Genomic DNA, 25,861 nt, shown 5'->3' with positions numbered 1-25,861 from the left:
GCACAGGCCGGAGTGTGCCAATTCTGGGAAAAGGTGGGTAGCACCCTAAAAGTAAGCTTAAAGTGAGAAAGAAGCATGAGACAGCCGTACGATCAAAACAGATAGGGGAATCAAGTGTACATGCCGAGATTCTATTCTGGCACGGTCATTGCACAATTTTTGTAAATCCAAAGTCTGACACTCTTACTAAACCACGCAACATTTCCGTACTGGTCTAGGGCTTGAAGCCATTTAGCTAATGGCTTATTGAATGGACAGGTTACTACAATGCATCTGGATTTCCATCGCCCTGCTAGCAATGACTAGGTACTGACATCGCCGCTTCTAGGACCAGGACGAGGACTGACGTCCTTGTAACCATTATATACTCTATACACATTTTTCTTTCTCGTTCGCTCTGGAGGAACATGCCCACATGATTCGAACAATGCCATTCCGACCTAATCCTCTGCATTTCCATACGTTTGCCGTGGTACACGTGTAAGCCTAAAACAGAATGCAAAGCTACATTGAAGCTTATTGAGCCAGCCCTTGGCTCAATGAAAAAAACCATTTACGCCCAGCCAGATGTTAGGCGAAAAGCATTTCCATCCCTATTCGATTCCCCAACGCCAATTCAAAGAAAGGTGACAATTGATGTCTGTCGTCCCTCGCTATGGGAAGTCATCCACAAATAGCGACACCATTATGAACACGAAGGCGATTCTCAACCCGGCGTGCACAGCGCCATGGTCGTCGTAGTAGCTCCGGCTGCTGCTTGAAACGTACTCGAACGCTCAGAAAAATCATCCTCCAGCGTCAAAATACCACCCTTGACCAGCATACTGAAATTATGCTAGGCTCTCAAAGATGAAGAAGGCGGTAAAGTTTCGTGTAGCCTCCGGGCATCTTCATCACGTCGAGGATTTTCGTTCTCCGCTTTGAACTTTGAATACGAATCAACGCCCGCTCCGTGGGCTCTGAGACCAGCTACCGCGGCTGCTACATCGGCAAGCGAGCCTGCAGAGGGCGCTCCAACTGTCGGAGGGGCAGCAGGCGCAGACTCGGGGGCAGTATTCGTGACATGAGACGCTGGCCGAGGAGCCGGGTGTGGTAGTTGCAGGTTCGCAGGTGGCGGAGGAACCTCACCCTGCGCATCCATGAGGCGCGATTGCAACTGTAGCACATATTCGCGGAGAGCATAGTTGTCATTCTGCATGCTTTTGAAGCTGTGCTCCATGTCGCCATAGTCGCGGACCTGCTGCTCTAACTTCTTGATGTAGTGTTCTTTTCTTTGCCGGAAAGCCCTCTATAAAGTTGATTAGTCATTCGGGCCTAATTCATGAACTGAAAAGCAATAGCAATTGAAGCTTAACCAGGCAGCATGACGTATACGCGGAGAAGTGTAAATTTTGACATGTATTCAATATCAACGAAACATTGCGCCAACAATGGTCATTGATACCTGGTCGCGCTTCTGATAAAAGAAAATGTTGGAGCCGTTTCCCACGCGCCATGTGCACCGGAGGGGGGCCCATACAATCACACAAGAGCGCACAAACGGGAGGGGAAACGTGGTTCGCATAGATAAGTGAAAACTTACTTGGGCGGCTCTGTTCTGCGCGGCGCGTTTTGATTGAGAAAGTTCCCGTTTCGCTTTGCGACCGTCGGGGCCGGAATTATCGGGATCATGATCTATGAGGTCCTGAACAGCCATGGCAGAAGCAGCCGAGGTTGAAGGGCCAACCCCAGGCGGTCCAGGCGGCATGGTCTCGAGAGCAGGCGCAATGCTGGCGTCTGCTCTCAGTTGTGGGTGAGAATGGCCTTGGTGGTTCAGGCTGTGTTGGCTGTAACCATGCGATTGCTGTGTAGCAGCAGGGAGCGGAAGCGGCAGCGGCAGACCAGACGAATGTGAGGGACCTATTCTGCCGTCTTTTGCGGTGGACTCCGCGTTGTTGTTTGAAGGTGTCGTTGTTGCAGCAGTTGCCTGGGAGAGTCTTGACCGCAGTGCCAGCTCTTCGTCTGTGGTTTTGGGACGACGTTGGTCCAAAAGTCAGTTTTCTCGGTGTTGAGAGCGAGTATTACACTACTTCGGAGTACCGGGGGTTGGGAGAAGTCCAGAGGATATAAAGAGCCAGTCACAACCGGAACAGCAGCATGGAAGTGGGCCAGAATGGGAATATGTAGGATAATGAAACTCTCCGGACCAGGGCCTAGCAGCGGGATTTGGTAATGGAGTAGCCGGTGAGTGGGTGTTCAGAGGAGGGGGACGTGTATGTAACGCGCGAGACCAAAGGACATGTAAAGTTGCGGCTACGTTCTGGCGCCAGTATGAGATGCTGATTACATATACAACAGGGGATTAGACGGCCTTAGCATGGAGTGGAGGGGGAGGGGAGGTGGGCCTAGCAAAAACTTGGCCGCCTCGGATATGGTGGGGTTTTTGTAGCCGCAACTTGCTGCGCGTGCGTACAGTACTAGCGCTACCTAACTCCGGAGAGAGAAAGAGAGAGAGAAAGGCCGGCAGGTAGGTAATCCGAAGAGAGAAGGGAGAAGTAAAGTGTGCCACAGTAATATAACTGTGTAGGCCAGGTAGGTAGTAGGCAAGCAAGCCTTGTGTGTAGTAGCCACCCGGCTCTTCTACAGAGGTGTATGTGTGTTGGAAGGAGTACCTAGCGTGTGTCTGTGCTATGCTGCTGGCGTCCAATTCTGCTGTCGTGTACTAGTTGAAGAAGGGAAAGAAAAAAAAAAGAAGAAGAAAATTGGACCAAGGAAATGAATCATAAGGTAAGCATGACGGAAGCTAGCCGGCGTGGAAATGATGACTGATGATGAATTGGTGTGTTTGTTGAAAGAGCAAGACAACCAAACAAAGCAAAGCAAAAGAGGACCAGAGAGGGAAAAAAAAAACGACGATGCGCCACACTTACCATTGAAGTTTGCGCTGGCCTGCATTATGGAAATTAGTCAGCGTGCTAAACTGGGGAGAACGTTTGTTGGACAGGTCTAATAAATAGAGGGCAGTTGATGTGTGGTTGAGAGTCATGCGACCCTTCTTGGAGGTGCGGAATCAAATCGCCTCTCTGTCTCTGTTTCTGCGTCTGTGGTCTGTCTAATAATCCGAGGAACAAAACGTGGTGTGTTGAGCAAAAGAATTCCGTTGGCCCTGTAGGGCGAACTGGGGTGGTGGTGGTGGTGGTGGTAAGAAAGGACGAGAGACACTGACACACACAACCAACAGGTCCAGTGATCGGGTATTAGAAGGGAATGAAATTTGAGCCACGGCGGACAGGCAGCTCTTTTTTTACTTATTAGGCGGTAGGTGATAAGTACGTAGATTGTTGACATGACTGGGGGAACGACGAGACAGTTCCGAGTCCACTTGCCTACATACATTATGCCTATGACCTTACCAAGTACCTAGCTTGCTAATGTAGCCAGTGGACTTGGGCCGGGCCCGAGGGTAACGACGGCAAGCCAGAGTAAACCATGAACTGCTTGTCGTTGGCCGGGCTCACTAACAATAATGTAACGACCTAGCCATGTACCTTACCTAACTGTCCTTTGTCTTACTAATGGAATAATTGAGCTGGAGGGAATGCAGTACGTAGGTACTTTGTACCTAGGTATGCACCTGGGGTTATTCAATTGATGCCACCAGATCTAAAAAGGAGCCAAGGGCTGCTCGTTGACCTTCCACGGGCGGGACCATGGAACTGGACTTGTAAAATAGAAAATGGATTCTGCCGCTTGGATAGCAATAGTTCATGTCCATGAATCCCAAATGCTTGTCTGTGTTCTCACAATAATTCCTTCGCAAAAGGCGGAGACTGGGGGGAGGGGATGGGAATGGATGAAAGAAATAGCCATGCTTGCCAATCTTGGTAGATCTGGTGCAAGCTGCAGCGGCTTTTCAAGGTTCCTTGTGTCACCCCGAAGCTGCTGTACGGAGAATGTTTGTTTCCCTTGTACATACTTTACCCAAGTAGGGGGGATCTCAAATTATGAGCCCACACACGAAACGAGATGTACAGAAGTGGCTGTACCGTTCAACTCTCCTCGCTGCCGCAACGATTAACAGGGTCTTAGAGTGCTGACTGGCCGTCGGACCAATCATAGAAATGCTGCTCGGGCCTTTCGCCGCCGGCTTTGGTCATAGCCCTTTGGTGATTTGCAGTTCCATGTGTGATGTCTGGCTTGGCTAAAATGTACCGAGCCGAGGATTTGGGCAATCGCTAGGAGGGCAGTCAATGACACTCGGTGCGATTTGACTGATCAAGAAACACGACGGGTGGATATCAAATCTTGCCCACGCCGCGCGTAGAATACGTCTTGGTTTGATGTATAAGGCACCATCAATCCTGTCTATCGACACTCACAGTTGTCTGTAGAGAGGGACAGGCAGATGAGGGCATGTTTGTTCCTGTCAATCGCCTCTACAATATTCATAGTAAAAGATACTGTATCAGTTAGTAGAGGAGTACTGTAGTAGCACGCGTCGTGGGTTGCCGGGAGGGACTGGAAGCCACAAGGTTCGTTGCTTGGTCACGCCACTGGCTGCCCAAAGTCGTACACAAGTACGGGTACAGACGCACGCAACTGAGTGCTAGGAATCGGCTATCTCCATGTCTACTTACCATATGTAGACAACGATGACATGAAGCAGGATCAGTCGCTGGCAAGGTATGCAAGTGCTGCACGCTGTTCCGTTCGTTATACCATAGAGTGGCAAGCAATATATGGAATAGAACCAAGACGGGGTTGATGGAAAAAAAAAAAAAAAACAAAAATACCAGGACCGTGGCGGGTTCTGATCGCGTCGTGGGATTTCATTGGCACTCCCCAGCACTATACTTTCCAGTCATACTATTTCGTGAATTACCTTTAGGTACCTATGCCCCCCTGGAGCGAGGAGCGAGAAGCGCCCGCGGACTGCCGACAGTCCGGGCCGCTGGGAAGGGGATTGAGAATCGCTGGCTTCATTGCTGGTTGATCACTGATGACTGATGACTCGCTAGACTATCGCCACGGACGGGGCGAAGCAACGAAAAAGAAGCCCCCCACCCCCCCGGACGGGTATCCGGTCAGCGAGATTAAGTTCCGCCCTGGGTTTGTCAGCACAAATATCCACAATCGATGGAATCCGAGGATGCTCCAGAAGCGAGTAACAGCTCTCGACCTTTATTCCGTACCGTGGCTTGGCTGAATGAAATGCTCGCTCCCACTGCACCCGTCCATGCATGAGGTGATTGCAACCGCTGCAAGATTGAGAACCGAAGGGGCCCTTCCTTCAACCTGCTCGCTCCGGCCTTGAGTCCGAGGTGTACCCTTTTTTTTTNTTTTTTTTTTTTTTTTTTTTTTTTTCCCCAACAGAAGCCAGCTGTCGACCACTCGTCTTGCGCCTTCATGGGGCCGCTGTGGCGTTGCAGTTGTCGGTTGATTACATCTTGTGTGAGAAAGCGGCACAGTTCAGAATGAGGAGAAGGAGTCGGAGGACCACCGGACGCCGCCTGTCAGCACGAGTCCTACCGCCATGTGTCGGTTCCTCCCCCTCTACCGGTACCTAGGCAAGTCATGTAATAAGGTCATGTATGAATCTGGGTGCCCGAACTACCTTGCATTAGGTCACTAAGGTCATGGATTTTTTTAATATGGGCTGTGTGGTGACTCTGGTGAGTAAGGTGCATTAATAAGGTAAGCACACCTGCATGGCCAGTACTGTGTAAGTGATGAACACCAATACCTAACCTAATGTGGCCCGGTTGTCAACGTCAACCTGCTACTTGCGTGAGGAGGCTTCGATGTAGGTAGGTAAGTATGTGCATACATGGTTGGTTGAGTTGGGCTCTTTACACACACACACACACACACATGCATTGTCAGGAGCCAGTGACATCAAGATGGACAGGTAGATTTGAAGAGCAATCTGGATAGTATGGAATCCGAACATCAGAGAACGTTTCGTCCGAAGCTTGAAACTGCCGTTGTAAGGCTTAGCTAGGGAGTTACTTGTCACCAGCGAACACCTTGTCGCGTCAGTCTAATTCTAGCACAGTCATTCGTGAGTCGTACGTTTGCACAGAGACTTCCCTTTCAGGCCTCTTCCGCAACCAAACCGGAGTAGAAACAGGATGCGGAGGTTTATTTCGTACAGCTCGGCCGTGTTAGCAACATGTTGGGCTTGTGCTGATTCGTTGCTACCAACAAGAATTGTGGGACAGTCAGCACCTTCAGCTGCACATGTGCCTTTTGTTGTTTCCGTGTTGTACCTACTTGGTGACTCGTAGTCTCGTATGCAATGTTGAGTATCTCCAATCTTTGCAAGATCTAGTTTGAGTCGGTACAGAGAACAAGCCAGACTCTGTATACTACACATGAGCTGACAAGAGATCTTCTATTGCCAACGGCCAATTTTGAAACAAGACCGTCCTCAGTGTCACATTCCCTTGGCTATACTCTCTTCTCCAGCTACGTAATTCTGCCTGTTGTGCAGTAATGTAGGTAGGATGAATGGTATCGCACCATCTGGCGCTTTCCCTATCCTCTTTTTCCAAACCAGTACCACAGTATTTCTGTACATGTCGGGCCAAGCACTCGGCCTTGTAACGCGCGAGCCATTTTCTTTGTCCGATTCTCATGGGGTCTCATTGGGAAGAGCAGCACACCCCAGTCCACACCGCGATCAGCATCAGCATCAGGCACAACCCTGTTGCATTACATAACCAGACGTGTGGAGAAGACAATCCAAACATTAGTGACAAGTGTAGTTCGGCGGCCGCCTCGCCGATCTCGACTCAGCGTAGTCGCAACGCCTCGATTTACATTTACACTCTTACCATCACTGCGGAATTGCTTCCTGCTACGTACTGCGCCCGCCCGGCACCTCTTCTTTGCGCCCCCATCTTCCTCTGCAAACTAATGGACAGATTTCGGGGCTGGGTTGAAAAGAAAAGAGACAGGAAACAATGGAGTCGAAGATACCTACGGATATCCCGAACTGTCAACTTCCTACAGACCCCATGCACTTGAAGCAACATTCATTCATTCCCCCCATGTGGAACAGGGGGTCTTCGCAGCGTCCAATGGATACCTTCTCAATACTCTCATACAATACGTCCGCTGCATACCGCGCTGAGGCGCGCAACTACCTAGGTAGGCTGCTGCTAGGTAGGTCAACTGGTACTTTTACTCTGTACAGGTAGGGGGAGCAAGTTCCAGGTTGTGTCTATCTTGCATGACTGCTCAACTGCAACTGGGGGCACGGATTACGAAGTACATACGAGAGAGATCATCTCTCCCTACCTGGCACCACTCGATGGGAAGGACTTACACACTCTGCATTGAGGCTGGTAGTGCCCTCGCGCTCCACTTACAACGACTAGAAACCACAGCCAAGTCATCAACAAGTCATACCATGATATTTTTGTGTCTCATATTGGTGTGCATCCTCTATTTGCGTCCTCATGCATGTGCCCCCCTGTAATGTGCATTTCCTACCCGAGTATATACGCATCGGAGATGACGCCCACGTTATGTTGCTGCCCTGAAAACAATTAACATCGTGGGAGCAGCACTGGGGAGGGTTTCAATCTTTTGCTGCAGCAAGCCACTCCAATTGTCGACCGGTCTGCCCCTAGGGGAAGGACATCAGCACGACAAGGAATGTGTCGCGTCAATTAGGTCCCAACCACTCTGGCCAGAAATCCTCAGTAGTAGTGACTGGCATTACCTACCGTTATGGCTGTCAGCCGTGTCAGCTTTGTCAATAGCAACTGCTTACAAACCACAAGTTCTAGGCGTTCTTATTGAGGATCCTCTTCATAGTATTGCCTCTCCGAAACGCCTCCCGAATCAATCCATCGAAGAGACCATCTGCCCAATTATGCCAAAGCACGCGGGGCTCAGTTACAGCTCCCGACGTGGGCTTCAGCGGATCAGTCATCATCAGAGAGAACCACACTTTTTTACAAAGACAGACAAGCGGCGCGTCTTCTGCTGACTGTCTACCTGACCTAGTGATCTAGCAGCTGCCACTGTGCCTCCAAATGTGGGCAAGACCGGCTAACTAGACGACTCTACGATGTCCGACCCATCCGTGGAATATGATATGATGAAGTAAGTACACACACGACAGTGCGGAGTTGTCGGCTTTTACAACATGTCAGCTTCTTGGTTCGCATTCGGTCGGGACTTGTCGACAAAACCCCCCTCCCCTTGAGACAGGTGCGACAGCGGTAATTCTGTCACAAACCCGATCGGCCCATGCAGCACAGTACAGTGAATCAACTCCCTAGCAGCACTCCCTGCGCGAGTTGCAATGCGGCTGTTCTTTAGATGAATCCCTAATTTGGGCCACAAGAATCGGAGTCTTCGTCAGCACAGTCAAAGCGGCGGATGTTACCCGTCCCTCGCATGCCAGTCAGCGGCAAGGATGCGCATCTCGCAGGGACAATCAACAGCACTTTAGAAGATCGGGCCCACAGGGGTCTTTTGTTTCTTTTCGGCATCCTGGTTTGTATCCTTTTCTACGCGTGCGGCAACTTTGCCCCGTCATGGATGGCTAAAGTGACATCAGTTCATCAAAGGAACCAAATCATGTTTGCTGCTCGCTTGCGCTTTCACCCCCACATGCAGTTATATCCCAGAGCCTGAGAGGTGTCCGGCGCCGACATTCTATACGTTGGCTGTATTTGAGTATACTGCTAACCAAATGATGATTCCCCCATGTTCGAGTCATTTGCCTACTAGCAGTATATGATGGGGCCACACCTCTTGTTCCCTGCTTACTATAGATATCACCGAAGGCTAATCAAAACAGCGCCGAACGACAGGGTTAAAACATAGGCGAGCCAGTAGGTCATCACATGGAAGGAGACTTGTAAAGTCTACCACCTCTCCACACATGGGTGATGTAGGCCGGGTCTGTCAAAAACGATAGGCTCTCCAGTGGGTTACCTGCAACACCAAGGATATCGGCATCGAACCCAGCCTTCAGTTGGCCACTGCTGGGGGCCTTCTTGCCTAGCACCTCTGGGGCGGTGGCCGTGATCGCCTCAATGGCAGCCAGAGGTGAGAGGCCAGCCTGGACCGCATAGGTCAGCTCCATGGCGTTACGACCATGAGATATACGATGGTCTGGGTTGCTGTTCCACATATCCGTTCCCAAGGCGATTTTGACGCCCAGCTTGATTGCCAGCCTGTAATTGTCTCTGGTCAAGGGGACAATCTTCTGAATCTTCTCAATCACTCGCGGAGGAAACTCTGTGGGATCTTGCAGCAAGCTCTCCTGAATATGCCGAGTGGCCACCAGGATCGTGCCCTGCTTCTTCATCAGGCCTGCCACCTCTTCATCTAGGTAACAGCCGTGCTCTATGCTCGTGACTCCAGCTCTCAAGGCGGCCAGTATGCCAGCCTTTCCAATTGCGTGCGCTGCAACAGCACGGCCACTCCGCGCGGCCTCGTCAACAATGGCCTTGAGCTCGTCGTCGGAGAACTGGCGGTCTTCCGGATCATCATTGAGGCTCAGGACTCCTCCCGATGAGCAGACCTTGATACACCGTGCCCCACGTCGAACCATCTCCCGGACTCCTTTGATGCATTCGTCAACGCCGTCGCAAAGATAAAAGTTGCCACCAGCCTCTGTAAACTGGTGAACGGCACAGATGGGTACATCGTGTTCGTCGCCATGGCCGCCAGTAATGGATAGTAATGACAACGACGAGTAGACGTTTGGACCAATAATGTATCCATCACGTATTCCAGGCCACAGGTATCCCGCAAACTTTTTAAGTCGTGTCAGCATATTTACATAGACGGATTAGAACAATGAGTGCGGCGTAAACACAAGTAAACATGTCTTCTCACCCCTGAAAGCTCGCGAACACTGGTGAAGCCTGCCTCGAGCGTGCGCTTGAGGTCGGCCACGGTCACGGCTCCGGCCAGACTCTGGGCGCCGGGCAGCAGCGCTTTAGAGTCCCCAAAGGTGGAAAAAGCACGCCCGTATCCGCCAAAGTGTGTATGGCAGTCCCACATCCCGGGCATCAGAACGGGGACGTGCTTGAAGTCGACGTGCCCATACTTTGACGGACAGTCGGCGTAATGCCCGACCCATTCAATCTTGTCGTCCTTGATGACGAGGGCACCATCTCGAATCGGCTCCCCGCGTCCGGGAATCAAGAGGTCGGATCTCAGACCCGTATAAGCCACAATCGCGTCTGGTGTCACTGTCGTTTCTGCGACAATACTTGCGGCGGGCCTCGCCGCCAATGGCTGCGCTGGGAGTTGGGGTACACGCATTGTAGTCCTCTAGATTGATGAATGGCCACGGACGATCCGATCAGGGTGAGCTGTTGGACTTGAGATATTTTATTATATATATTCCAAAACAAGATAGGAATTGAGGTTTATTTACGCGCGTCGGGTCTGTAAATAAAAGGCGGATCTACGTTCCGATATCTACGTTCCGAACAAGGTTGGATGGGGAGTCTGGACTGTTACCCCACAAACAGGACAAAGACCCCCGCCATTTCCTGGGCAAAATCTATCAAGAAGATAGATATGGCATGAGACGTGTCAGAGACCGCGGAATATATCATGGGTGTATCCGAGGTCGAACCCAAGATTGTATATATATATGGAGTCGAATCGAGCCAGTGTTACTTGACGAGAGAATGGTGGATGGCATGAAGTTGCGAGTCTGGACCAACCGGTCACAAAATCATGCTTTTGTTTGTGTCAAGTGCCACTGTTACGGGGAGCTGGCCCATGCTTAGAGTGTTACCGAAATTTCGACTTCAACTAATGACTACATGATTGCAAAAGCTCACCTTGCTACTTATCATATTACATGAGCGCAATTCGACCAAATAAAGTCATACAATTAAATTTTAACTTCCGTTGCAAGCTCATACTCACACCGAGGCAATATCTGGCAGCCGGATACGTGACCTCCGGGCCCCTTCTTTGTTTTTTGCCTGCCTGCACTGCGGGCAGCATTCTTTTCGGAGAGCTCTGATGCCAGCCATCAAAGCGTGCTCAACGCGGTCCATGCTCAGGGGTTTCGGCACATTCTCTAGAGCTACTGCCATCTTACGCAGACAAGGGCACCGGGCCGGTCCAGTATCAGCTGCCCGTTGCTTGCAACACCAAGATCAAGTCGTCCACCGCAACGGAGGAGCAGGCGGCCTGAATGATCCAGTGCATGTCGGTAGCATCCCGAGGAGCACAGGAATAGCAGCCATGTCTACGGCGGCGGCGGCGGCAGGAACAGTGCCTCGCTTCTCGGCAGGATCGGATGAGGCGGTGATGTTGGAAAAGCTTCAGCCTCTGCTGTCTTCTTCATCATCGGCGGCCGGTGGTGGACGCTGGACGCTCATCCCGAATGGCCAGGGCCTTGAGCGGAGTTTCAAGTTCAAGACATTTGCAAAGACCTGGGTAAGTTATCCACTTTTTCTTTTCTTCTGGGAAATTTTTGTCGTTTGCAAAAGGTGGTTGTATTCGCGGGCAACCTTGATGGAAATGTTTGCTTGCATGAAGGAGGGGAGGAAAAGAGTTTAAATTTCCTCCTGAATTTGACATGCCATCGCTTCCAATTGCTAGGTCAACCTTGCTGCACAAGAGGAGATAGATACCACAAAGCTTGCCACATTATATCCATGTGCTAGGTCTGCACGAGGCAGAGTTATCTCATCTTGAATAACTGTGATCCAATGGCCAGGTCAAGCAAATCAGGAAACTGTGTTTCAGGGTGGCCGTGAATCAAGCGACACAGCGCCGATCCGCATATGACTCTAGAGTTATATCCCGGTTTTCAAGAAGGACGTGATTTGCTGACTGATCACCTTATAATCAGGACTTCATGACTGCCGTTGCACTGCAATGTAAACTCAAGAACCATCATCCCGAGTGGTCCAATGTGAGTACCTCTTTTTTCCCTTTTCCAACACTTGATACTTGCCATATCTTTGACTCGTTACATGCCCAACGGCTTGTGTGTACAAACCAAAACCCACTCTGCCTCTCGCTGGGGATGACGTGTATGAAGCCCAACCATCCTTTCCTCCTCGTGCTGACTCATGATTGCGGTGCGGCGAGTTTTCACGCACTGTGGCACATCTGTAATGCAACCCTCTTCTGCCCTCCTTGATACTGACCCATTGTCATACAGGTGTACAATACCACCTTTATCCGCTGGACAACACACAGCCCACCGGGCCTGTCGGCACTCGATGTTGAGCTCGCTGCTATTTGCGACGGCCTCGCTAGAGATTTTGGCGAGATTGTCGAAAACGTGAAGCAGAGCGACAATAGCTGCAGCTTGGGAAGACAGCTCGCCGATACTGTGGCCTCGGGTGCAGGTGATTGCTGCGTACCGAAACCAAAGGCGAACCCAAAGACTCAGTCGTAATGAGCCCTTGCGTATCGCATCCAATAATACGCAACGCCAATGTCCCAATATAGTAGTATATGAGCGAGAAAGTGTTACAGTCTCGCTTAGTGTTGCATCAGTAGATACCATCGAGCATACTCGTACTTTTCAAGGCACGTCATAACACTTTGTTGAATTAATATGCCAACCATCTTCGCGGATGGAAGGTCTGGTGTATCATTAGGTTGTTCGTCTACCTTTCGTCGAGTCCACCTCCCCCAAATATTAAATCTCTATACAAAAAGGTCGGCCCCCCAAATATGTACAATTAACGAAGGACCTCGGACGCCGCTCAATGCAAGCCAATTCTTCCCTGCCGAGAGAATTCATATGCTTTTTCCGTTCCTGATGAAAAAAGACCTCATATCGATCCTTAAAACTCCCCGAGGACAGGACGTACTGGCAATGGCCTTTTGAAGGGCCAGGCCGATTACTGTCTATAGTAATGGTCGAATTGATTGGACCAATACCTTAGTTGGCCTTCTTGGCCTTGAGAGCAGCCAGCTTCCTCTCGCGGCGGCGCTTGGCAGCCTCAGGACCAGACTCGGTGTCAAGCATGTAATCCCACCATCTGAAGCTGGAGGAATAGTTGCCAATGAAGCGCTCGTGGTGAACGTCGTGGTGGTGCGCGCCAGCCCAGAAAGGCAGGAAGTTGTGCAAGCTCCACGGGAAATCGTAGCCACTGTGAGAGTCGATGGCCTGGAACAGACGACCAACGATCCACATGTACATGGTGAAGAGGTGCAGATCACCGGTAAGAGAGACCCAGAGGATGGGAGATCCTACCGTGCCCATGGCGAGCAGCATAACCTCAATGGGCGAGGCATACTCGGCGGCAAGACCAAAGGGAGCAGAGTAGGTGTGGTGCAGCTTGTGGATCATCTTGTAGAGAGGGCCATAGTGCAGAGCGCGGTGGAACCAGTAGTGCCAGGTATCCTCGAGGACGAAAAAGATGGAAATATGAAGAGCCATCTTCCAGAGAGGAGGGAACGGCACACCATAGTCCATGCCGAAGTAGGTGGCGATGGGGTGGAAGAGCCAGATCTGGGGCAGCTCGACGGTGAAGTGACTGAGCAGCACAAGGCTGGCGCAGTCCCATTGCTCCTTCAGGGTGGGAATCTTCTGGTTTTGCAGCTTGTATTTCCTGAAGTAAGGAATGCTGTCGATGATCATCCAAGGAAGAGAGCGGCCGAAGTAGATGACCTCGTGCATGACGAAGCTCATGATGCCGGTCGCGAGCGTGTCATTCTGCATCCAGAGGTACCAAGCAGCCCAGAGGCGCTCGACGACGTTGAGCTGAACATTGTGCTTGGTAACCTCCTCGAAGACACTGGAGAAGGTATCCGGGTTGGTGAAGACGCCAGCGAGCGTCGCGTTCCTGTCAAAAGGAAAAAAAAAAATGTCAGTATGCAAGATGCGCGCGACACGACCGTCCTGACTCGCGGTCTGGGGAATGTTGGGGGGGGGGGGGGGGGAGCAGTAGCCTTACAGTCCCGCCATGGCTTTTGAGGGCAATTATAGGTAGCCTAGAAGATGGTGAAACTAGGTGAATGAATCGCCTGCTGGACACAACCTCGAGAGAGTGAGTACAGCTTTCTAAAGGAACGACGTAGCCCTGTGCAATTCGCTCGGGAGCTGGCAATCGAATTGTTAAATACGAAGGGGGAGAACCGTTGAGGAGGCGATAAGGGGATGGGTTTGGGAGATTTTGCAGGACCCCTGGCAGTAACAAGCAGGCCAATCAAATCAGCGCACCATTGTGGGACGACGCGGCTTCTCGAATTCCGGTGCACATGCAGATCCAGATCAGATGGGTCTGTTTAGTGCCTGAGCAGACAGCGGCAATCCCCGTTGTGGCGCAGATTATCCATTTGCAGTCTAGTCAAGCCAGTGAAGCCAGTCTTCAAGTGTTCTTTTGTTCTTTTTCTTCTTCTATTTCCAACAAAAAGGCTGAGAAACTTGCTGGGTTTTACTCTGGTGTGGCTTGCTAGGTACCTACATTCCACATTACATTGTAGGTAAATGCGCATGGACTTCTCTCCAAATGTCGCCGCTGTCAGTGAGCAAAAGTATCCACCGCCAATCAGACCCCGATTCACGATCAGGGCGACTTTCGGCATCCAGGGCATCCGCATCACACCACAATCCTTTGTTGCAGACCTCAATTGCTTCCTCCCCAAGCTCCCCACTTGTTGCCTATTCGCCCGTCGGAAGCTGTTGCATTGGTCTGTTGAGAATATAGTTTTTTGTACTATTTGTACCTCGAGCTTACCGAAAAAGGTCGTTGATTCCATATGGCTGCTCTTTTATTTGTTCGGTGACCTTCTCATAGCCCTATGCGACTTGTAGTGAATATTCAGGTACTCAGTGTTCAATAGCTGCGACCATCGGATAGCTTGAGGATGGCGAGGATGGATATTTGTTGTGGGTAATGTATGGAAGCCGCCACTGACAAACTGGAGTCTTCCATGCCACTCTGTACACTAAAACTCCCTGGTATTACCTTGTGTGATCATTATTATTGCTCTCTAGTTTCTCCATTTGCCCATCAATAATCCATCCCCTTGATCCCGCATATTCCTTTTCCCATTGTCGGCTTGCATGATATAATTTTCTGGCGGTGATCTGTTGATCTCAGTAAAGAGATATCGGTGTCTTGATGCTGTCTTGCCGTTCTTGTCTGTGCGTATTGTGCCTGAAACTCAAAATCCAAAAGAGTGCTTGTGTTCCAAAAGCTTATTAGTTCTGTTCGCTGGCTGGTGCGCCACAGCTCCAGTTGCCAGCGCAGAGCTGCGAATTGCGGCGGCCGAAGCGGGTACCGATTTGGTTGCATGACCTCACTGTAGCCGACCACATACACACTGCTACCACGGCATGCCAACTTTCCTAGTAAAAAGTAAACAAACCCAGACTCTTCACGTTCATTGTCTGCAAGGCTGAAGAAATGAGCCTCTAAGAGAGTATATTTCCCTTGGGAGCTCATCTTCTCGTATTCGTGTTCTTACCTGCCGCATTTTTGTCCGCTCAGGCATCTCCCATCCTCTCTCAGGCGGACAAGGAAGGGATTGCCCAACAAGCGGATCAATCATTCGATCATCGTACTCGGCATCCAATCCCCGGTTCGGCAACTATGAACTCACTTTCGCCTTGAAGAGATCCACAAATTATCTCCTCACACCATAGTCGTCTGCCGTTTCTCAGGACCGAGAGAAGAAGAAAGGGAGAAAAGAGAAAGGGGGTGAACTATGTCGGTCGTGGCAGAGTAAGTCTTCATTCTCATCGAGAAGTAGCGGCGCAGCGCATGCACTGACGGCCATGGTCACAAAACAGCCAGGTGCGGCGCCTGGATGCGCAGCTGGATCGCATTCCTTTTACCCACCTCGCAGCTCACCATGACGATGAATTTGCAGCCCAGGCTTCTGCACAACTTGATTCACCCAGAGTCAAGGAACTGCTGCGTGTGATCAAGTCCCTCTCAACCACCTCTACTGCCCATCCTGTACTGCCAGCATGGAGACTGCAGACTCTCTTATCCCAGTCCGACCTCGGGACTGTGACCAGCGATGAAGACCATCCAGTTGGCCAGTACGAAGCCGAACTCGAGTGGCTCTTGGTGAGCAAAGCCACTGTGCAAACATATGGAATCATCATGGATACCCTATTGGACCAGATTATTCCTCTGAATGATCACATCTGGTATTGGGACGACATCCTGTCATCGCATTCGTTTGGGACTCTCTACCTGGTACAGACGTCACCATGGCGCTTTTGGGCATGGACTCAGGAGATTTACCAAGACAGCATCGACCGCCTTCGCAATCGTCGGTCCATCGGCTCTAACGAATTCTCGGAACAAAACCTTGGCGAGGAGATTGGCTCTTCTATTTCACAGCGCTGGCGACAGTTCTATGGAATTGTACGTGACAGCATTCGGGAGCGATCTCTAGTGAATATTCAAAATCGATTCATGTCTCCGGCGGCCGTAGCCCGAACAGAGGCACGGAGAAAGCAAGCCAAACTGAAGAAACTCAGGGAAATGACATCGAGCGGACTGGGTGTACTCATCGATGAAGGCCTCGCCTTTGGAGGCAATGGCAGCGATGACGGGAAGAGCGATATCATCATGTCCAATAACCAAGAATGGAAGGGCGTCGTTGAGCGTAGCGTCGCGCTCATGGACATGGTTCTTAAAGATGTGCTGACATTGGAAACTGGTGTTGCCGAGTTTGAAGATAAGGTCTTTGCCGGCGTTGAAGAAGACCCGGAACTTTCCATTCAGGTGGAAGAGGACGAGGGCAACCGACCTGCCGTAGTTGCCAAGCGGTTGCAGACCCTTCTCGAGAAGAAGCTGCCTGGTCATCTAGATGCTGCCTCCAAGATCGTAGCTGAGCATGGCCGGCCATCGAGACTTGTACGATACTGGTTGCCGGCAACAGCGATATTGCTGTCATCTACAACCATTCTGCGCGTCTTCTTCAACCACGAGCAGGAAATTCTTGCATGGATTGCCGATTTTGGTGTCACGGTCAAAGACTTTTGGTTCAATTGGGTTGTCGAGCCTACCCGCAAAGTCGTTGGCACGATACGGCACGACTCCAACAGTGAAATTGCCATCATGAGCAGGGACAGTCTGCAGGCGGACCGGGATAGTCTCGAACGCATGGTTGTGGAGTTTGCCAGCGATAAGCCGTCTGCCGCCATTGGAACATCATCTATATCAGAATCGCAACTTTCAGACATCCGAGCCAAGGTGCGAGAAGGTGATGTGACACCAGTTCTCCGAGCATACGAAAAGGATCTTCGTTCGCCCTTTGTAGGCGCTCTCCGCGGTGATCTTGTGCGAACCCTGCTCATCCAAGTCCAAAAGACCAAGGTCGATGTGGAAGTAGCAATGGCTGGTATTGACGCCCTTTTGAAGAGCCAGGAGCTTGTCTTTGGATTTATTGGATTAACCCCGGGTATCTTGGTCTCTATTGGACTGGTTCAATATCTGCGAACAGTATTTGGCGGCAAGCGAAGCTACCGACAGGAAGGTCATGCAGGAAAGGCTGTGCGTGTACTTCGCAACATTGACCGCATTTTCTCCGAGGCAACGCCGTCTCCCAATAACCTCTTGTCATACAAGGACCATGGTCTCCTTGTATGCGAAGTTCATGTGCTCCGCCGGCTTGCACACTCCCTGCTTCCTGCTGATATCGAGAGGGAATTCCTAGAGGATCTCGACGACCTAGCGAATCTCAAAGGCATTCAATCGCAGGTTCGAGCATTGGATCGCATCCGATGGGCATATGCCAAGTGGCTCAAGTAAATAACAGCAGATGATGGAGTGAGAGACGCGACATAGTCCGTAGTACATCGTCCAGCGAACGGCCATCACTTGCCTATATTCACCGCCATTACGTCGCTATGGAAAACAATTTACACTCTTCTGAAATCGTTCATTAAATTGGATATTGCTCTTTAAAGTGACTACTAAAATGCCGTCTTGTTCACCAGAGCCGTTCTCTTCTTTTCATGAACATATTAAAAGAGTGACTGCATAGCCTAGCAGTTCCTGAACATGACAGTTTCAAGTAACATTCATGGTGACTGGCTACGAGTCACGTGCCCCTTTGGCATTGATATTGACCCCCAATCTTGAGATGGGAAAGCAAGTCGAAATCCGGCGTTTTGGGACGTCTCGAGCATTTGCATGCTTTGGACGCCAAGGCTTGCGCTGCCGTAGCAAGGTGCTCATTGACAGACTTCCTTGATCCTAGGATAGATCGGGTCCGCTCCATTCTTGAAGATGATTGATGCCTCTCAGCAGGAGGCTCCGTGCGTTAGACTGGCGAGACTGTGAAACGACGCCTCAACCAGTTGATCGTCGATGACCAGCAGGTACAAGAAGCAAGCAGCAAGCAACAAGAAGGTAATGTAGTTGGCTAGTACTATATAGTTATGACCTGTAGTGTTATGTTGAGTAAAATTGTGTTGTGTAGGTTGCAGCAGCGGTCAGCGTTCCAAAAAGGAGAGCACCAGTGAGTGGTGTGAACTGCGTGATACATGGCCCCTAACAGTGTCCACGTGCGCCAGTAGGACAAACATGTTGTCTATCTATTCCGGATTTCCAAATCGAAAATATGCCTAGATTAAGAATAAGAATAGCTTCAGAGTGTGAGTAGTCGAGGCCGTTGGCTGAAGGGCTGGTTTTGTTGAACTGTTGACAACTAGTGAATGGATGAATATTCTTGACCGCAAGAGTGCATCTACATACCTACTGAGAGCCTAAGCAGTAGTTCAGTCGGTTAAATTGACATGTGCAGCCAGTGATTTGACACATGGCATGAGTATCCCGATTAGTGGATTGATGATTGGAGTTGCTCCTCAAATCGTCATACTTGGCTGGCTCCATACTACAAAGGGGTTAGATCAGACTGTTCGCCTGCTGTCCAAGGTTTAGGGTATGTCAAGGTACTCAGGGACTGCACGCATCCTCACCCTGACCCCAGTCCCCAAGCCTCTCTCTCTTGCCTGAGGTCCATATCTGCCCGTTGAATTCAGGCGCCTTGGGCGTTTTATCGCAACGCATTACAGCGCAGATACCACGCTACACTCCCTATTTCTGGCGCCTTGTTGAAGGCTAGGGACACCCCAATCCAGCATATCCAGGAGATCAAGTCAAGGTACCTACCTACCTACCTACCACACCTTCCCCCCCCCTCCGACACCCGACTTGCCGTCTGGTCGTTGCTGAGCCTCTGTCTGCGTACGTACCTATTGACCTAGCTTTTGTAGGTAGTTACGTACTGCCACCACTACCACGACTACTACTGGGTCTCCAGACTTTCTGATTGACTTGACAGTCGCTAAACAGACAGACGGGCAGAGACCAGACAACGAAACTAAAACTACACGTCGCAGCACGCCCTCAACTCTCCTATCTCCACGATAACCCGCGGCGGCCACAACGACCACCACAACCCACCACCTGCGACACCCAGACCAGACACTCCTTTTGCGCCCACCTGTCCCTTCGTCTCCGAATATAGACTCTGCGGACATCCATTTGCACTTTCGCCATCTCCAACGAAAACCTGATCGATCCAGACCCTCCTCCGATCACCCCCCGCTGTGTTGGCCAAAATGTCGGGCAACAGAAACTACGATTTCCTAGTACGTCCGCCTTTGCTGTTGATGTTTGTGTTCGCCGCCGAGAACGCGCTTCTTCAACTGCTCCTATTTCCAATGTCCTCTCTTGCCACCGCTATTGCAGCATCAATGTTCCCTGCAATCGACCGACAACTTTGCAAGCTAACCATGTCGCCTCTCTTCTAGATCAAGCTCCTGCTCATCGGCGACTCGGGTGTAGGCAAATCATGCTGTCTTCTCCGGTTCAGTGAGGACTCGTTTACGCCCTCCTTCATCACCACTATCGGAATCGACTTCAAGATCAGAACCATTGAGCTCGATGGCAAGCGCGTCAAGTTGCAGATCTGGGATACTGCAGGCCAGGAGCGTTTCCGTACCATTACTACGGCCTACTACCGCGGCGCCATGGGTATTCTGCTGGTGTACGATGTTACCGACCAGAGATCTTTTGATAGTATGTGTCCCTGGAACCTAGCTCTGCACAATGGAGCAATAAATGAGACCCTAGCCGCCCCAACCGCTGACATGTTTATGCAGACATCCGTACCTGGTTCGCCAACGTAGAGCAGCACGCCACTGAGGGCGTCAACAAGATTCTGATTGGTAACAAGTGCGATTGGGAGGATAAGCGGGTAGTGTCGACGGAACAGGGCGAGGCCCTGGCCAAGGAGCTCGGCATTCCTTTCCTCGAGGTCTCTGCCAAGAGCAATATCAACATTGACAAGGCTTTCTACTCTCTCGCATCCGACATCAAGAAGCGCATTATTGACACTTCGAAAGACCAGCCATCCGGCGGCAACAACAATGTCAAGGTTGATTCAGGAGACGGAAGTGGTGGCCTGGGCAAGTGCTGCTAAATTTTGACCAAACGATGGAATTAAACGAGAACAAAAAAGAAAGCCAACAAGAACGAAGATCCTGAACGAGGACGGAAGGGGCGAAAGCGGAAACTTGTACCGAATACCACATTTGTGCATGATGATGATAGACAGCCGGCATCAGGCGGACAGGGTTGTGGGCTTGATGAGGCGAGAGCCACAAGGCGGCAGAGCATCTTACGAAGCGAGGAAATTCCCGAGGTTGATCGAGTGCAGTTTGCGATGAATGAAAAAGGACGGCATCACGGCACAGCAGGAAGATCATCTTCTCCCTCCTCCTCAGAGCCGATCAGCCCGGGAAGCGGCTGCTAAGATGTTGGCCTGACAAGTAAGCAGGCGATTCCAGACGTTTTTTTCATCGATGGAAACAGAGCAAATATCTTGGTTGGAGTTTGGTTGATATGGGTTCTAATATACTTTTTTGCCAATACCTCTGGTGCCCATTTACCGATTGTTGTAGTTTGCGAAGATAGGGCATGATCCTGCTGTTGTGGTGGCCCAGCGACGGGTACAAGAGCATTCCTATTTGCATGTGCTCGTAATGAACGAGGCAGTTTCTCCTGGGTAATGGACATGACTAGGAACAAACCGTGCCACCCAAGATGTAAAGCATTATAAAGTGTCTATTTCCACGCAATGTAGGACTGTTGCCAGTGCGCTCTCTACAAAAAAGGTTATCATAACAATTTACCACAAGTATGTAACGTCAAGGACCCTGGCCTCCTCCCACTCCGTCAGCGTCTGGTCATTTGCATCCTCGTGCCCCATTCTTAAAGTGAGCTGGCGTCGATGCCAGTGCCTCACAAAACGTCTCGCCTCAGCCTCGTCAGCGAACGGGACGAGAAAGCGCGGATATCTCCTAGTCTCGCTCCTGACCTTATCGGTACGGTCAGCGCCCGACGTGGCACTGGCGGCCTGCTGTTGGAGACTTTCCTCCTGGGTGACGCCAGGGAGCGCTTTGGCATCGCTCTTACCAAATGGCATGATGCCCCATTCTCCATCTTTGCCGCCGCCAACGAGGGTGTCGAGATTTTTGACACGCCAGGGCAGACCTCGCTCCTCATTGTCGTCGCGGATGGAGGCGCGGAGGGTCTCGGGGCTGATCCTTCCGCCATTCACGGCCACCATGACCAAGAACCGGGTCCCGGCCTTGCGGCAGAGCTTCTCGACCAAGCTGCCGGCGATTTCCATGGCCCGCTCCTCGGGTGTATAGTGTGCCACGTCCAGACTCCAGCGCAGATCGGGCGGGACGAGCGTGAACGTCTGAACCTCACGGCGGGTGGACTCGAGCTGCGCGGGCGTGCCATCGATCCCACGGACGCGCACTGGGATGCCTGCGCCGCCAAAGTTGCCTGTGGCCGGGTACGCGCGGCTGCGCATGACGCCGGGGGTGTACGCCCGGCTGAGCTCCCAGAGACGCTTGACCTCCTCGCGCCAGGCGGCGGCGGCCGCCGCGGTGCCAAAGGTCACGTAGTAGCGGCCCAGCGGCTCGAGGGTGTCGGGGTCGCGCGCCTGCACGACCTTGGTGATGCCGCCGACCCAACCTTCAACGTGGGCGGCGCGCCCTGCCCCGACGCGGAAGAAGTCGGACGCGGCTAGGTTCTTGGAGGCCGCGGCGAGGACTACAGTGCACCGCAATTCGCTGGCGGCTCGTGGGTGGTGCGAAGAGTTCTCATAGTACGTAATGAGCGGCCTCTCGGACTGCTGTAGGGGCGAGGAAGATTGCGTCTGCGGCGGCGGGTAGCTGCTGTCCAAGTCATGGTTGGAAATAGATGAGCCGCCTGGCTCGCGGGACTGAGCCCAGGTTTGTTCTCGTCGGACGCGATGCTTGGCTTCGTCGGGGAAGAGCGCGGCAAAGAAGGAGGAGGACGCTTGAGCCGGCTCATGGCCTACTGTTGCTGTTGCTACTGCTGCCTCCGCCTCTGGATTATTTTCAAGAGCCGTCGTGGTCGTGGTGGAGGACTGCCATCGGATGCTACCTCGGACAGGCAAAGAGAAGAGAAGACGTGGACGCCATGCTGCTGCAGCTATGATGAGGCGCGTCTTCAGGGGCTGCTGTAGCTGTCGCATGAGCACGAGATGTCGAGCGAGGCTGTCCGGCGCATCGCAACCCCAGCAGCACTCCTTGGAAAAGGTGTAGGTGTAGGTAGGCTCCGGCTGAGAATTGCAAACGGAAAAGCTTTGGGCGCCGTAGAGGATCCCTCAAGCTATCCGCAAGGTTTTGGACGGTCCCGCTGCAGTAGCTGCCACTGAGGCTAGGCGACAGATAGCGCCTGTCTCGCCAGGGGAACGCCTTGGTCGCCCGCCATGCTGCAAAAATAGCGCCGTGTATTCAGAGGAGGGCCAAAAAAAAAAAAAAAAGTATCGCTATGCAAAAGTTGGACCCGCACAAAAAAATCCAGTTCTATCCAATCCGCCTGCATAAACTATTTTTACTAGATTGTTCTCAGAATAACCAATTACTTATTGAAAGTCATGGAGATTTTGCTCAAAAAGCATGAGTATACATGATCTGTGACAAAAGTTCAAAGTTTGATGTTGGTCTCGGCCCACTGCTCAATTAAACCACAAAGCTTTTGCATTTGCAGGACTATCGTGAAATAGTCTTAGGTGGAGCTATATCTCTTTCCAACACGGACATTTTTTCAAACACGCACTGTCAGAATTATTCTCTTCTGAGAAGGGGTCGTCATGAAGAAGCCCATTGAGGCAAAGGTCCGTCTCTCGACGCAAGAGCTGCCCAACCAGAAACATGCAGCCAAGGTATTCTTGAACGGCACTCTCATACTGGAAAACGGCCTCCAGGCAGGACAGGTCGTATACATTGAGTCTACCAACGACCCAAAGAAACGACGGGAAGGTATTGTGTGGCCTTCGACGGATAAGAACCTCGCCGGCAACAAGAGCGTGGTTCAGCTGAGTCGAGCTTTGCGGGAGGCAACGCACCTCGAGTTGGGCGAGGTCATAAGGGTATCCGACGCTGGAAAACCAAGCGTGCCGGATGCCCTGGACGTGGTCATTCGAGACGTGACGCCAGATGCGCCCGTCATCTCGGATGCAGAAAGAAAGTTTGTTGCCTACAATGTGGAATGTGCGCTCGGTAGGTTGTCCCCATGCCTCAGTCAAACCGCCATGGATGAAGTCATTCTTGTTCATATCATAGATATACTCCGTATTGACGACCCCACCAGAAACTGCCGAGTTCGTCTTCCCCGGCCTCAACCTGGACAAGGTGCTTGGAAAAGGTGTCAAGCGTTCCTTCATTGTCGAGTCAGTCAACGGCTCAGGGACCAATGTCGCCAAATATTGTACCGATACACGAGCTCAGTGGCTCGAGGCTGACGCTGGTAATGGAGATCAGGCCCAGCCCCCCCCTGGCCGACTAGAGATTTCCGGAATTCCCGGCATGGCAGATGCACTGGACAAACTCGATGACTTCTTCAGCGACTACGATGTCAAGTTCAGCCATGGGGCATTCCCCCACCCCTCATGCGGTATCGTTGTACAGGGAAGCCGGGGAACAGGAAAATCCATGCTTCTAAACAGGATTGCAGATACACGATGGGGAAGCGTCAAGCGCATCAAGACTACAGACAAGCCACAAGCCATCCAAGAGTCTTTTAGGAACGCCATTGACGATGAAAAGGCAACCATCATTCTTATCGATGATATGAGAGGGGTGGTGGGCAAGGATCGGCCCGCTGCCACTGATGCTGTTCTCAATGGTCTCGAAGAGCTCGCAGTCTTGACCATCGGAAACAAGAAACGTCCAAATGTGCTCGTGGTAGGCAGTTGCCGCAACTACTTGGAAGATGTCCCCGAGGGCTTGCAGACGAGGCTCGCATTTGGGCGCCACGTTACGCTCACCATTCCCGATGCACCAGCGCGGAAGGAAATTATTCGATCATATTCGCCCAACTTCATGCCGGAACACTTTGACAAATATGTCTCCGACCTGGGAGATCGCACTCATGCTTACACGGGTAGCGACCTGGTGGACCTTTTGCACAGCGCTTTTAGAGCTTCACAACGCCGAACAAGAAATCGGGCTGGCGGCGAACCCATCACCTGGGAGGATGTTCAGCGAGCGCTCCAAGAGATCCGACCCACGGCCATGCACGACATAACGTTGAAGCCGCCCACTGTAAGATGGAACGATATCGGAGGATACCAGGAAGTAAAGACAACACTCCAGCAAGTGCTGAACCGCTCTACGGACATGGTCGTAAGCTGGAAACCGCCAAAGGGAGTATTAATGTACGGACCTCCGGGCTGCTCAAAGACCATGACGGCCCAGGCCGTCGCCACCGAATCCGGCTTCAACTTTTTCGCCGTCAAGGGTGGGGAGCTGCTAAACATGTACGTCGGAGAGACGGAACGATCGATCCGCAACCTCTTCCAGAGAGCCAGGGAGGCAAGCCCCAGTGTGATTTTCTTTGATGAGATCGACTCCATTGCCGGCAATCGGTCAGGGGGCGGCGCTACGGCGGGAGGCGGTGTACAAGCCCTCACCACTCTGCTGACGGAAATGGACGGCTTCGAGGAGATGGGCAACGTGTTTGTCTTGGCGGCGACGAACAAACCAGACTCGCTTGACCCGGCTCTCATGCGACCGGGCCGTTTCGACGAGCTCATCTACGTACCGCTCCCCGACGAGCAGGCACGAGAAGCCATCATCTCAAGAAAGGCCCAGGAGCTGCGGTTCCCTCCCCTCGATATCCCCGAGCTGGCCAGGCGAACTCATGGCTATTCGGGAGCCGAGATCAGCCGCATCTGCGACAAGGCTTTTATGCCGGTGGACTCTAACGCTGACACGAATGGCGAGCCCGACGGCATGGCTGTGCTAGAGAGAGCCATTCGGAGGACGCCAAAGGGCGTGACCAGCGAGATCTTGGCGCATTTCACAGCGTGGCGATTGTCTAGGAATGAGTTTTAGCTGGAAGTGAATTAAGGCGAAAGACCTATAGAAATAGACATCCCATTACAAAGCTTCCGAGGTTCTACAATGTGATGCCTCTACAGATACAGGCATTCAATGGTAATCAACATTTGCATCATTGAGCTTCTACATTGAGCTGGTACGTGATTCATGATTTGCAAGAAACAAAAGTTTGTTTCGCTCAGACTTCGGACGACTCGGTTTTCCAGCCAGGGAGAACAAAGAACCTCTTGCCAGCACTTCACATCGGAGTATGGTCATCATGACAACTAGCAGTAAGCGAACGAACGTTGATGAACTGAGGACCTGATAGTAAGTCATAACTATTTAATAGTATTAGCTAATACGACTCCACATGCAACATGCAAAGATCGGATTTACGGGCATGGAACAAAACGGATACGGAAGTGCAAGGAACAACTGTTCTTGGTTTTAAGATTGATTATATGGGCGGCTCGGCGGCTTGGCAACAGAATTTTTACTTTTCTACTTTCTCGGGAGTTTTTT

The 25,861-nt window shown here is 51.5% G+C and overlaps 8 protein-coding genes across 8 annotated transcripts; 4 read left to right on the top strand and 4 right to left on the bottom strand.

Moving 5' to 3' along the window:
- Positions 1–835: 835 nt before the first annotated feature.
- PFICI_05721 (uncharacterized protein) lies at positions 836–1,747 on the bottom strand (the record flags this gene model as incomplete). The annotated part of the gene is made up of 2 exons (XM_007834302.1): positions 836–1,288; positions 1,583–1,747. 2 exons carry the CDS (start codon positions 1,745–1,747, stop codon positions 836–838), a joined length of 618 nt encoding a protein of 205 aa, XP_007832493.1.
- Positions 1,748–8,839: 7,092 nt separating this feature from the next.
- Positions 8,840–10,275, bottom strand: PFICI_05720 (uncharacterized protein; the record flags this gene model as incomplete). Its single annotated transcript, XM_007834301.1, has 2 exons — positions 8,840–9,760; positions 9,844–10,275. The coding sequence occupies 2 exons, from the start codon at positions 10,273–10,275 to the stop codon at positions 8,840–8,842; spliced, it is 1,353 nt and encodes a 450-aa protein (XP_007832492.1).
- A 942-nt stretch (positions 10,276–11,217) lies between these two features.
- PFICI_05719 (uncharacterized protein) lies at positions 11,218–12,385 on the top strand (the record flags this gene model as incomplete). Its single annotated transcript, XM_007834300.1, has 3 exons — positions 11,218–11,412; positions 11,831–11,893; positions 12,146–12,385. 3 exons carry the CDS (start codon positions 11,218–11,220, stop codon positions 12,383–12,385), a joined length of 498 nt encoding a protein of 165 aa, XP_007832491.1.
- A 492-nt stretch (positions 12,386–12,877) lies between these two features.
- On the bottom strand, positions 12,878–13,906 carry PFICI_05718 (Methylsterol monooxygenase; the record flags this gene model as incomplete). The annotated part of the gene is made up of 2 exons (XM_007834299.1): positions 12,878–13,784; positions 13,896–13,906. 2 exons carry the CDS (start codon positions 13,904–13,906, stop codon positions 12,878–12,880), a joined length of 918 nt encoding a protein of 305 aa, XP_007832490.1.
- A 1,745-nt stretch (positions 13,907–15,651) lies between these two features.
- On the top strand, positions 15,652–17,714 carry PFICI_05717 (uncharacterized protein; the record flags this gene model as incomplete). The annotated part of the gene is made up of 2 exons (XM_007834298.1): positions 15,652–15,668; positions 15,737–17,714. 2 exons carry the CDS (start codon positions 15,652–15,654, stop codon positions 17,712–17,714), a joined length of 1,995 nt encoding a protein of 664 aa, XP_007832489.1.
- Positions 17,715–19,531: 1,817 nt separating this feature from the next.
- On the top strand, positions 19,532–20,394 carry PFICI_05716 (GTP-binding protein ypt2; the record flags this gene model as incomplete). The annotated part of the gene is made up of 3 exons (XM_007834297.1): positions 19,532–19,561; positions 19,724–19,991; positions 20,075–20,394. The coding sequence occupies 3 exons, from the start codon at positions 19,532–19,534 to the stop codon at positions 20,392–20,394; spliced, it is 618 nt and encodes a 205-aa protein (XP_007832488.1).
- Positions 20,395–21,102: 708 nt separating this feature from the next.
- Positions 21,103–22,485, bottom strand: PFICI_05715 (uncharacterized protein; the record flags this gene model as incomplete). Its single annotated transcript, XM_007834296.1, has 1 exon — positions 21,103–22,485. One exon carries the CDS (start codon positions 22,483–22,485, stop codon positions 21,103–21,105), a length of 1,383 nt encoding a protein of 460 aa, XP_007832487.1.
- Positions 22,486–23,106: 621 nt separating this feature from the next.
- Positions 23,107–25,351, top strand: PFICI_05714 (uncharacterized protein; the record flags this gene model as incomplete). Its single annotated transcript, XM_007834295.1, has 2 exons — positions 23,107–23,515; positions 23,607–25,351. The coding sequence occupies 2 exons, from the start codon at positions 23,107–23,109 to the stop codon at positions 25,349–25,351; spliced, it is 2,154 nt and encodes a 717-aa protein (XP_007832486.1).
- Positions 25,352–25,861: the final 510 nt, after the last annotated feature.

The sequence above is a fragment of the Pestalotiopsis fici genome (genome assembly GCF_000516985.1).
Source record: "Pestalotiopsis fici W106-1 unplaced genomic scaffold PFICI_Scf_3, whole genome shotgun sequence".
NCBI lineage: Eukaryota > Fungi > Ascomycota > Sordariomycetes > Amphisphaeriales > Sporocadaceae > Pestalotiopsis > Pestalotiopsis fici.
The sequence above is the reverse complement of the archived record's forward strand: the minus strand, read 5'-3'. Positions and strand labels throughout refer to the sequence as shown.